Genomic DNA, 13,160 nt, shown 5'->3' with positions numbered 1-13,160 from the left:
TAGAGCTGTTAGCAGTTGCCTTATGTATTGAGGTGCTTCTACATTGGGTGCATATATATTTATAATTGTTTTATCTTCTTTTTGTACTGATCCCTTGATCATTATGTAGTGTCCTTCCTTGCCTCTTGTAACATTCTTTATTTTAAAGTCTATTTTATCTGATATGAGTGTTGCTACTCCAGCTTTCTTTTGATTTCCATTTGCATGGAATATCTTTTTCCATCCCCTCACTTTCAGTCTGTATGTGTCCCTAGGTCTGAAGTGGGTCTCTTGTAGACAGTATATATATATATGGGTCTTGTTTTTGTATCCATTCTGCAAGCCTGTGTCTTTTGGTTGGAGCATTTAATCCATTCACGTTTAAGGTAATTATCGATATGTATGTTCTTATTACCATTTTCTTAATTGTTTTGTTTTTGTTTTTGTAGGTCCTTTTCTTCTCTTGCGTTTCCCACTTAGAGAATTTCCTTTAGCATTTGTTGTAGAGCTGGTTTTGTGGTGCTGAATTCTTTTAGCTTTTGCTTGTCTGTAAAGCTTTTGATTTCTCCATCGAATCTGAATGAGATCCTTGCTGGGTAGAGTAATCTTGGTTTTAGGTTCTTCCCTTTCATCACTTTAAGTATATCATGCCACTCCTTTCTGGCTTGTAGAGTTTCTGCTGAGAAATCTGCTGTTAACCTTATGGGAGTTCCCTTGTATGTTATTTGTTGTTTTTCCCTTGCTGCTTTCAATAATTTTTCTATGTGTTTAATTTTTGCCAGTTTGATTACTACGTGTCTCCGTGTTTTTCTCCTTGGGTTTATCCTGTATGGGACTCTCTGTGCTTCCTGGACTTGGGTGGCTATTTCTTTTCCCATGTTAGGGAAGTTTTCGACTATAATCTCTTCAAATATTTTCTCGGGTCCTTTCTCTCTCTGTTCTCCTTCTGGGACCCCTATACTGGGAATGTTATTGCGTTTAATGTTGTCCCAGAGGTCTCTTAAGCTGTCTTCATTTTTTTTCATTCTTTTTTCTTTATTCTGTTCCGCAGCAGTGAATTCCACCATTCTGTCTTCCAGATCACTTATCCGTTCTTCTGCCTCAGTTATTCTGCTATTGATTCCTTCTAGTATAGTTTTCGTTTCAGTTATTGTATTGTTCATCTCTGTTTGTTTGTTCTTTAATTCTTCTAGGTCTTTGTTAAACATTTCTTACATCTTCTCGATCTTTGCCTCCATTCTTTTTCCAAGGTCCTGGATCATCTTCACTATCGTTATTCTGAATTCTTTTCTGGAAAGTTGCCTATCTCCACTTCATTTAGTTGTTTTTCTGGGGTTTTATCTTGTTCCTTCATCTGGTATATAGCCCTCTGCCTTTTCATCTTGTGAATGTGGTTTTTGTTTCACAGGCTGCAGGACTGTAGTTCTTCTTCCTTCTTATTGAGCCTTTTTTATATGCAATACACTGTGCTAAGTATTTTGTGTATTTTACTCATTTAATTCTTACAACAATTCTAAGAGAAATTATCCTCATTTTACAGGTGATAAAACTGAGGTTCAGAGAAGTCTCTTGCTCAAGGTCACATCTTTAATAAGCCAGACCAGAAACAAAACCAGGCATATTTGACTGTTAAGCCTCTACTCTGTCAACTGGTACAGAGTATTATCTCAGCTCAGAAGTGAAGCTGACATTTTTTGACTCTTCGTATCCAGAAAGAAGTAGCATCTAAGTTAGATTTTTGAAAGATAGGCAACATTCCATCAGTTACATAGGAAAAAAAAAAAAGACTGAAGCAGATGGAGCAGCTTGAACAAAAGTATATAGGTAGGAAATACGAGATTTGTTCATCAGCTGTCCTATAGTATTGAATAGAAGGATATTAAGAAGTAAGGCTGAGAAATTAGATTGGAGCCTAGTAATGGAAGATCTTAATTTCCATGACAATACTTAATCTTCATTTACTAAGGAAAAGATGGTTTTTTGGTTGTCTGCTTTTGTTTTTGTTTTTTAAAGCAGGCTTGTGACGTACATATAAACAGTGCTGTAAAGAGGTCAGTCTGTCTTAAGTGTTTAAAATAGGTCAGTGCAGGTTAACACAGGTTGAAATTGGATGGTAAGATTAATAAACAATTTTGGGTTATACTTACCATTGTATTCCCGAAAGCTAACAACCTGACCAGCATATCCACGGTGCTTAATAAATATTTATTAATTTAGGGACATCACTTATGATGCTTTTGCATTTGAATGGATGAGAAATGATGAAGACCTGAACTAGGGTATGTGAAAAGCAGCAAAGATATAATAGACGTAACAGATTTAGTTACTAGCTAGATGGAGTTCGTAAAGGGAAGGGAATAATTGAAATGCCCTAGACCTTTTAAATTGAGTTATGAGAGGGATAATGTTTTATTTGTTAACAAATATTTGTTGAGTGCCTACTACATACCAGACACAGTTCTAGGATCTAGGGATATAGCAGTGAGTAAAACAGATTTTAAAAATTCCTGCCCTTGTGACTAGTGGGTAGAGACAGCAATAAACAACTAAGTCAAATATATAGTAAGTCACAAGGTAATAAGTGCCATAGGAAGAAAATAAAGCAGGGAAGAGTGTTGCAGAGTGCCAGTGGTAGGAAATGGGGTTACAGAGCTACACACAGGGAAGGCCTCTCTGAAGGAGATAAAGGGGGTAAGCTGAATGAGGGAACTGCTGGAGGCATAGGGAACAGCAGAACTGCATAAGTGGCAGTGTGCCTGGCATGTCACATGAATGACAGGAGGCCAGTACGAATGGAGCAAAGTCAGAGTACCAGGAGATGAAGGAGGGAATAATACAGAGTGTAGATGGTATAAGCCTTGTAGACATTTTAAAGAACTTTGGCTTTTATTCTGAAATGCGAAGCCATGGCAGAATTTTGAGCAAAGGAGTGATATGATTTGACTTAGGTTTAAAAAAAAATCTTTTTCCTGAGAATGAATTTTAGGTAGAGCTAGGGCCAAAGAGACCAGTCTGGAGAATCAAGAGGCCGTTACAGTAATTCAAGTGGGAAATGGTGGTGGCTTGGCTCTGGGTCACAGTGATGCAGGTTCTGAGGTGGGTCACATTCTGGATATTTATTTGAAGGTAAAGTCAATAAAATAAATACAGAGAAATCACATGGAACAACTGGTTTGTGAATGATTATCATTCATTTCATTAGAGCTATATTGAGTTTGGTTGTGCCAGTGGGACATTCAAATGGAACTTGAGAAAGTTTCAGAAAGCAGTTTAAAAGGCAGGAAAGGATCTTAGGAAAGAGGTGAAAAATGAAATATTTAAGAGTCATCCACATAAAAGTGAGAGTTGAAATAGTGTTAGTGGATGATATTACAGTGGTAGAGAGAAAGAGGAACTAAGATGGAAACCAGGAAGAGCAGAAGTAGAACTATGTTAATCCTGTGTTATAGAAGTGAAGGTGAAAGGAGGAAATTTCAAGAAGGGGGAGAAGGATGATGCCTGGTGTCAGATGCTGTAGTAAGATAAGATCGAGAATTGAAAAAAGGTCATCAGATTTGGCAATTGGAGGTCATCAGCTCCAGCAAGTAATTTTAGTAAAGTAGAGGAGACAGAAACCATGGAAGAGTATAAAGGGCATATAAAATCAGAAGGTGTGAAAAAAGAAAAGATTAACAATGAATGGAGGAAGAAAAATCAACAGGCTGCTTGGGTAAAAGCAAGTTGATGTGGTAGTTTTCCATTTTTTTGTTGTGCTTTGTCTTTTAATGAAGTGAAATCTGGGAATGTTTTTAGGCTGAAAGAAAGGAGTCTGTAGAGAAGGATTGATTGTCGAGGAGGGAGAAACAGGAGTCAAAAGATGAAGCCTCCTGTAAGAGGTGGGAGAAGATACGATCCAAGGCAGGTGAAAAGGAGGGGCGATTTTTTTATCTGAGGCCAAAGAGGGAGCAATGGGGTAATGATACTAAGAGATTTTTGAGGAAAAGCGGAACTGAGGAAACTTAGGCCCTATGACTTCTTAGCTGCTTGGGACAGGGGTCAGCAAACGATAACCTGTCAGCAAGATCTGCCTTGCTCCTGTCTTTGTACAGCCCACAAACTAAGAATGGTTTTTACAGTAAAATCCAAAAGAGTACTGTTTGTGACATGTTAAAATTATATGTAATTCAAATATCTGTGTCCATTAGTAAAGTTTTATTAGAACACAACCACATTCATTCATGTATGTATTGTTATGGCTACTTTTGTACTGAAAGACCAGAGTTGAGTAGTTTGTAACATAGAGATCCTATCTATGTTGGCACTCTCATTGCTTTGCACTTGTTCTGCACACTGCAGATCTCAGTAACATAACGTGGCAATGTGTTGAGTGCCACATGTACTGTTATACTCCAATATATATTTTTATTATGAGTACGTACATGCCACACAAGAAAAGAAGAGTGAAGTGGACTTTGAAAGTCACACTTTTAAGGCACAGTATAGTCTGGATTATTTTGTTACTGAATTAGGTGGTAAACCATTATTACATTTATTATGCAGTGACAACATAGCTATGTTAAAGGATTACAATATATTGCGTTGGCCAAAAAGTTCCTTTGGTTTTTGTTGTGTTTTTTTTAAATTTTATTTATTTATTTTGGCCGCATTGGGTCTTTGTTGCTGCGTGCAGGCTTTCTCTAGTTGCGGTGAGCGGAGGCTACTCTTCGTTGTGGTGCACGTGTTTCTCACTGCGGTAGCTTCTCATTGAGGAGCACAGGCTCTAGGCACATGGGCTTCAGTAGTTGTGGCACATGGGCTCAGTAGTTGTGGCTTGTGGGCTCTAGAGCACAGGCTTAGTAGTTGTGGCACATGGGCTTAGTTGCTCCGTGGCATGTGGGATCTTCCCGGACCAGGGCTTGAGCCTGTGTCCCCTGCATTGGCAGGCGGATTCTCAAACATTGCGCCACCAGGGAAGTCCTTCTTTGGTTTTTAAGTAAAAATAAAATACACGTTTTTCATTTTCACCAAGAACTTTATTGAACAACATATTCACCATTTTGTTCCACTACCTTCTGCCATTTTTCAGGCAACTTCATAATTCCATCTTCCCAAAACTTTTTATCTTTTTGAGCAAAGAACTGTTCCAGGTGCCTTTTACAGTCAGCCAGGGAATTGAAACTTTTTCCATTAAGAGAATTTTGTAAAGACTGAAATAAATGGAAATCTGAATGAAGGTGCCATGTCTGGTGAATACCATGGATAAATCAGAACTTCCCAGCCAAGCTCTAACAGCTTTTGCCTGGCCATCAAAGAAACATGTGGTCTTGCGTTATCCTGATGGATGATTATGTGTTTTCTGTTGACTAATTCCGGACGATTTTCGTAGAGTGGTGCTTTCAGTTGGTCTAATTGGGAGCAGTACTTGTTGGAATTAATCGTTTGGTTTTCCGCAAGGAGCTCATAATAGAGGACTCCCTTCCAATCCCACCTTATGCACAACATCACTTTCTTTGGTTTTTTTTTTTTTCTTTTTTAATATTTTTATTTGGTTGCACCAGCTCTTAGTTGCAGCTCACGGGCTCCTTAGTTGCGGCTCACCCACCCCTTGGTTGCAGCACATGGGGTCCTTAGTTGTGGCATGTGAACTCTTAGTTGTGGCATGCATGTGGGATCTAGTTCCCTGACCAGAGATCAAACCCAGGCCCCCTGCATTGGGAGTGTGGAGTCTTAACCACCGCGCCACCAGAGAGGTCCCAACATCACCTTCTTTGGATGAAGACCGGCCTTTGGTGTGGTTGGTGGTTGTTCATTTCACATGCCCCACGATCTCTTCCGTTCCACATTATTGTACAGTATCCACTTTTCATCGCCCATCATAATTTGTTTTAAAAACGGAACATTTTCATTACGTTTAAGTAGAGAATCACATGTGGAAATATGGTCAAGAAGGTTTTTTTCTCTTAACTTACGTGGAACCCAAACAACAAAGCGATTAACATAACCAAGCTGGTGCAAATGATTTTCAACGTTTGATTTGGGTATTTTGAGTATGTCAGCTCTCTCCCGCATGGTGTAACATTGATTGTTCTCACTTAATGTCTCAATTTGATGGGTATCAACTTCAACTGGTCTACCCGACCGTGGAGCATCATCCAGCGAGAAATCGCCAGCACGAAACTTCGCAAACCACTTTTGACACACATTCGATCAGTCACAGCACCTTCTCCATATACTGCACAAATCTTTTTTTGCACTTCAGTTGTGTTTTTACCTTTCTTGAAATAATAAAGCATAATATGCCGAAAACGTTGCTTTTTTCCTTCCATCCTCAATATTAAAATGGCTACACAAAAATTTACCAATTTTGATACGTTTTTTTTTTTGCTACTATAACAGCTGTCACAAAACAGTCTAACAAAATTGTTTCAAATGAAGTTAAAGACAACTAAGCACTACTAGAGCCATCTTACAGAAAAAAAACAAACTCTTTGGCCAACCCAGTACATCAACATTAGCAGACTGAGCACTCATCACAATATTCCCAACTCACAGGAAGTCAACAGTCAGAAAAATTAGAAAATTTAAAATGGAATAGCTCATCATAGCAGAATTTCCTCACCCAAAAGGGGTCAGGGGAAGGAGCAAAAGAAGGGGCTTCCCTGGTGGCACAGTGGTTAAGAATCCGCCTGCCAATGCAGGGGACATGGGTTCAAGCCCTGGTCCGCGAAGATCCCACGTGCCACAGAGCAACTAAGCCCGTGTGCCCCAACTACTGAGCCTGTGCTCTAGAGCCCATGAGCCACAACGACTGAGCCCGTGTGCCACAACTACTGAAGCCCGTGCGCCCAGAGCCTTTGCTCCACAAGAGCAGCCACTGCAATGAGAAGCCTGTGCACTGCTGCAACAAAGAGTAGCCCCTGCTCGCCGCAACTAGAGAAAGCAGGCACGCAGCAATGAAGACTCAACGCAGCCATAAAGAAATAAATAAGCAAAAGAAAAAATAAGCCTGCAACCAAAATAAGTTTCTGAGAGGCTCATTTGTCAGATTAGCAAGGAAATCTGTTTACCAGTGGTTATTGCAACAGCCAAGGAAATGTGTCAGAGAAAGTAAACTTGTTTAAGACTGTTAACCTTTCAGGGAGAACAGTTTCTTAAAGAGTATTTGAAACATCATTTTAATAGTCATTTTAAAACAAGGCAGATGAGTTCAAATGGATTTACTTGGCTCATGATGACCCAGTAGATATTGTTACTGCTCAGTGGTTTATTGGAAGAGTCAGTGTTGAATTTGAAGTGGCTGAAGATGTAGCCTCTGTGAATAGTCTGCATGAAACAACTACAGACAAGAATATCTTCAAAGAATTTGGAAAAAACACTAATCTGCAAAGATATGTTGTGACTGATGATGGTAAAAATTTGTGTGGAACAGAAAAAGGCTTAGTTGGACAAAATTTACAGTTTTGAAAATATAAGGTTTTTAAAGCCTATAGTTATTCATTGTATTCTTCATCAGCAGGTACATTGCAGAAAATATTTGAATTTGTCATGTGTTACTGAATTAGTAATGTCAAAGGTGAATTTCAGTCACCCTTGTGGACATAACTATTGTAAGTTCTGTGAATTTTTGTCAGAAGTAGAAGCTGAAGATCCTGACTTGCCCTACCACACAGCAGTTAGATGGCTAAGCAGTCAGTGGTTAAGTTTTATTACTCTTTTTGAGGGATCAAGGCCAAGACTGATATTTTTCTGAAAAACAAGAACCACCATCAGCCACTCTTAGAAAACGTTTAATGGCTTTGGAAATCAGCTTTTGCTGCAGATTTGGTAATCTTCTTAATGAATTCAACCTAAAACTGTAAGGCAGAAAAGCAGTTATATTTTGAAACTTACATTGGAGTGAAGTTATTTTGACAACAACTAATATTGTTTGAATCACAAATAATGTCACACTGCTTTATACACCCCCCACCCAGGTTGTCAAAAGTTAAAGAAACAAGATTTCCCTTCCCGCATAAATTTGCAGCAGATAGACTTTTCAGGCTCAAACTACAATTCAGAAGTGTTTTTGGACCTCCATGCAAGTGCGAAGGAAATGTCCATATTTCAAAATCCATTTAACTGCCGTTGAGGAGTTTCCATTTAGTCTTCATTTGGAAGTGATTAGTATCTAATGTAAGGACATGTTAAAAGGTTAATATTGAAGGAATTTAACAGAATTCTACTCTATTCATCTTCTTAGGATGAATATGCTCAATTAAAACCACATGTTCAATGTATTGATATCAGAATTTGGCAATACATATCTATGTGAAAAAACATTTTCAAAATGAAATACCTCAAATCTCATTACAAATTAGCATTAGCAGATGAATATTTGCAATTGATATTGATGATAGAAAACACTACCTTTGAACCCCAAATTAAGTGAAATATTATCCTATCCCAAAAAGATTCCGTTCTTTGTAGTAGACCTATATTACAAAAGAAGAATTCAATTGTTATATTTTGAATTTTTCATAAAATTTATGGAAAATTTTTTTCTCTCTTTATATAAGAAACTACACAACATGTTCAATTTTGCCTCATGGCCTACAAAGCCTAAAATATTTACTCTCAAAAGTCTTTTTACTCTACAAAAAAATTGCTGACCCCTGGCTTAAAGTAAGGGAACTAGAATTTGGAGCTTAAAGAATAGGAAAAAGTTTATAATAGGTATCGTAATGAACATATTGTTGATTTTCCGTAGTGTTAATTGTGGAATTTACTTTGAGGGGAACTTTTCTCTTGGCAAATAAGTTTATACAGTTTGCAAAACATAGCCACAGAAATATATTTTTTCTTTTTTTTTTAAGTTTTACTAACCTAATCTTAATTCTTAATTTGGTTTATAGACAATACCAACTGGGCAAGTGGTGAGGATGACCATGTAGTTGCTAGAGCAGAATATGATTTTGTTGCTGTATCCGAAGAAGAAATTTCTTTCCGTGCTGGTGATATGCTAAACTTAGCTCTCAAAGGTAACAAAACATGAATAAATTGGAATTATCTGTGCATTTTTAGAATTTGTAAATGTAGTATTAAAAACTGCATTAAAGGATCTTGGTCACCATTAGTTAACTCAGAAGTAGTTACTAGGATTTCTCTTTGTCAATGTAGACCTTCTAAATCTGGGAGAGTGGGAGAAAAATGTCCCAACAGAGTTGTTCCAATAATATTTCACTGAGATAAGGAAAGATTTTGTTTATATAATCTCTTCTGAACTCAAAACACTTTTAATCACCACCCCCAAACATGAGGTTAGCGCTAAGTGTAACAAATCTAATAAACCAAAGTAATTGTCTAGCATCATCTAAGCATCCCTATTGGTCTTTTATTGCTGGGACTAGTATTGCTTTCTTTTTTACTTGAATAATGTTTACTTTAGAAACTTCAACATGAATATTTAGGAATTACTGTCATGACGTATTAAAGAACCTCAGCAAGAAATTATAGGCATTCAGGTTAATTTTCAGACGAGGTCACTAATAGTTTTTAACGGCTCTAGACAAAATGGCCTTTTCCTCCACCTTTCCCCAGTAATGATCAGAATTTTTGTGGATTTACAAAAAAAAGATTTTTTGTGTATTTGTTGGGATTCAGGTTTGCCACGAAAAGTCACATTTTGTTGGTAAAGATATTAATAACAATAATAACAGCTGTCATTTATAGACTGCTTATTATGTACTAGGGGGAATTCCCTGGTGGTCCAGTGGTTAGGACTCCACGCTCTCACTGCCAAGGGCCCAGGTTCAATCCCTGGTTGGGGAATTAAGATCCCGCAAGCCATGGGGCGGCCAAAAAAAAAGAAAAAAAAAAAGTACTAGACACTGTACTTTACATATTTCGTTTAAACCTTATAATAATGCTGTAAAGTGAGTACTGTTATTATCCTGTTCCTGCTTTACACATGAGGAAAGCGAGATTCAGAATGAGTAAATTGTCCTGTGTGTTGGAGCTGGACTATGAACCTAGGTTTATCTAACTTCAGAACCTGTATTTTTAACCACTTTGGCTGATTTCCATGTGATCTATTAATGGAAACTTTAGCCTTTTATTGGTGTTAGTCACTCTTTACATAAGGGAAAAATACCTTCAATGTTCAAATCATTAGTTTAATGTGTAAATAATTGAAAAATTTGGATCAAATTTGCTAAATCTCTGCCTCATCTCTTCACACACAAAACCTAGGCTTCCAAGAAAATTTTTTAAATAATAAAATAAAACGTAACTTTTCAAAAATCCTGGCTTTTAGGTATTATACTCATGTTTCTCTTCTAGTGAAAATAGTAACTTACTATTTTAGATTTCAAAAGAATTATTTCTTTTTAAGATTTATTGTTAGAGGAAAATACAGATAATTAGTTTTAATAAATCTAATTAAAGAATAAAGATCAAATGTGGTTTCTTTCAACTAAATTATAATATTCCAGAAAAATTTTATATCAGATTATTCTTCAACTAATAGTGCCTTTTAACACTTTGGCTTTGCTTTGTTGCTTTCCTCCATTGCTCAATTAAAATATGTGTGGGCATTTAGAACAAAATCAGTCACAGACATGGTTAATTTAACTTTTTTTTAATTATTATTATAGAGTAGTATTAAACATGAAAATGTCATATTGTGCCTAAATTATAGTGTTGAACTAAAACTTAACAGTTAAACAGGTTTTTAAAGACATGGATAAAATAGGTGGGAGAATATCAAAATACAAAACTGAATATTTAAATAATCTTTCCTACTTTAAGCTTAGAGTATTGCCTTTAACTTTTTCTTATGTGGCTATAGTTAACTGAGGTCTTCAATTTTTGCCCACCTTGGATTAAAATTAACGTTCACTGTCCTTCAGGATTATACATCACAATCATATAGAATGAATTTTATATTTCAGCTAAAAATATATAAAGAAAGCTGCCTTATGTAAATGTATATATTTATTTTCTATACTTACCCCTAACTTATCCTATTGAGAAGTAATGAGATATTCATTCCTTAAATTTCAATTTAAAATATGAAAGACATTGATGTTAATTTTCATCTTTTGATAGAACTGAATCGTTTTACTCTATGAACGCACCAACTGATGTAAACTTCATGTTCTTCAAGGCTGAAAAAATATTTAGTAAATATAAAATTAAAAGTGTAAGTTGTAAGAAGGGATCGTAGACTTAAACCTACTCATCTTGATTTTTTGAATATTCATGTACACTGTTTGTTTATGTATTTTATTATATAAGTGTAACAGTTTTACTTAACATTTTATTATCAATATTCTGTTGGACCCTCAAAGTATGTGATAATTACAAGGCTGTCTTTTCTTCCATCAGAACAGCAACCCAGAGTGCGTGGTTGGCTTCTGGCCAGTCTTGATGGTCAAACAACAGGACTTATACCTGCTAATTATGTCAAAATTCTTGGTAAAAGAAGAGGTAGAAAAACAGTGGAACCCAGTAAAATTTCCAAGCAGCAACAGTCTTTTACCAACACAACACTAATTAAAGGAGCAACAGCTGCTGATTCTTTGGATGAACAGGAAGCTGCCTTTGAATCTGTTTTTGTTGAAACTAATAAGGTTCCAGTTGCACTTGATTCCACTGGGAAAAATGGAGATAAACAAGATCTTTGATAACTTTCATGTTTACCTGCAGCTGAACTATACTTCAGAGTACTTTTAAAAAGTTTCTTCTTACAAAGAAATTCATCTTCAAGCCAATGAAAACATTTGTTAATGGCTATTCCAGATGTTTTGTTGCTAGAAATTATTAAAGTTGTACACTAGTATGTTGGTCTAGTGACCTGGTTACATTTTACGAGTTGTTATTGGACCATGAGGATATTTGTTTTACCTAGATTTTAAGATTATGGAGACTATCATTATCATCTTATTTAAAACCCTGTGTTTATTGAAAGAATACGATTCATGAACTATAGAATACACAGTTTGCTACAGTAGGGATCACTAATGCATTTTAAAATTCTAGATTAATTGACTTGGAATCCTCAGAAGTTGAGTGACAACATATAAATATCAACAGGCAAAAAGGCTAATTTTTCTACAACTTTAAACAGAATAATAAAAATTTTCTGATGTGTATTACATCCAGTATTGGGTTTTTTAGGCAGTAGTAATATGTTTTCACCCACCGACAATTGATACTTTTATCTTTTATTGTATTTTTTAAAAATTTATCTTGGAAAAGTCACTAGAAGCATTGTGAAGGAAATGGTTCCAGGGTGACATATAGCCCTAATTTAGTTTTCCCTGCTAATAAAGAGGCTATAATTTATCTTTCTTACAGATTATTTCCATTTCTTCAGAGGATCATATCCCTTTACAGTATGATTAGTTTTCATCCTGGGTGAATCAGAATACATATATGAAAGATTTACTTTGTTTTCCTGCAGCCAAGACTCAAGTCCTTTGAGTTTCCAACTCAGTTCCAGCAGCAACGATTTTAAATCTTTTCATAGATTCTCTGCTTCTACCTAATATAATTAACTTTAAAATTCCGTATTCAGGCTGTTCTTTAAACATTGAGAGTGTGTCACATTGGGTACACATTTCTTTCAGGTGTGGTTTTTACCACTGAGACTATAAATACAATGCTGAATTGCCATTTAGAATATGATAGTGCTATTTGACTTGTTTTTTGTTTAATAATGATTTTAAATCTAGTTAAATTTCAGAACACTGCATATTTCCCCACAAAACTAGAAAATTCATGTACTTGCTGTGATCATACTACAAAAATAATACTATCAGAAATACAGGGTACAAGAATACATTTACATATATTGTTGAAAACTTGGAATTATTTGATAAAGATTTTGATTTAGTATTTTTATCTTTCTTCTTACAGACTTTATGTTCAACAAGTAAGTAATTCTAGAACAGTTCAAACTAAAACATTAGGAACCAAGCATGTGTATAATCAACATAGAATTTTACTAAAGGCTTCTTGGGAATCTCTCTTGAGACAATATAATAACTAATATATCATTTAAAATACAAATGTTGACCCCGTGCAGAAAAAGTAATAAGATAGTAAAATCTGTTTATCTTAGGCATATTTTTCTAACACCCAGTTCTTCAAACCTTCAAGTTAAGGGGATTAAGTTACTTATATATTATTTTCCATTTGTGTTCTACAATTAGAGGTTCTGC

At 35.8% G+C, this 13,160-nt stretch overlaps 1 protein-coding gene across 1 annotated transcript in view; it reads left to right on the top strand.

The window, feature by feature from the left end:
• The window catches only part of PEX13 (peroxisomal biogenesis factor 13), a 33,952-nt gene extending 21,446 nt beyond the window's left edge, over positions 1-12,506 (top strand). Inside the window, exons 3-4 of the mRNA XM_029232634.1 lie at positions 8,850-8,975; positions 11,323-12,506. Of these exons, the coding sequence (XP_029088467.1) occupies positions 8,850-8,975; positions 11,323-11,621 (425 nt within the window). The 3' untranslated portion in view covers positions 11,622-12,506. The remainder of the gene's footprint in view (positions 1-8,849; positions 8,976-11,322) is intronic.
• Positions 12,507-13,160: the final 654 nt, after the last annotated feature.

This window comes from Monodon monoceros, unplaced genomic scaffold (assembly GCF_005190385.1).
Source record: "Monodon monoceros isolate NGI ecotype Baffin Bay Population unplaced genomic scaffold, NGI_Narwhal_1 Super_Scaffold_19, whole genome shotgun sequence".
Taxonomy (NCBI): Eukaryota; Metazoa; Chordata; class Mammalia; order Artiodactyla; family Monodontidae; genus Monodon; species Monodon monoceros.
Note: the sequence above shows the minus strand (reverse complement) of the source record. Positions and strands in the feature narration are given on the sequence as shown.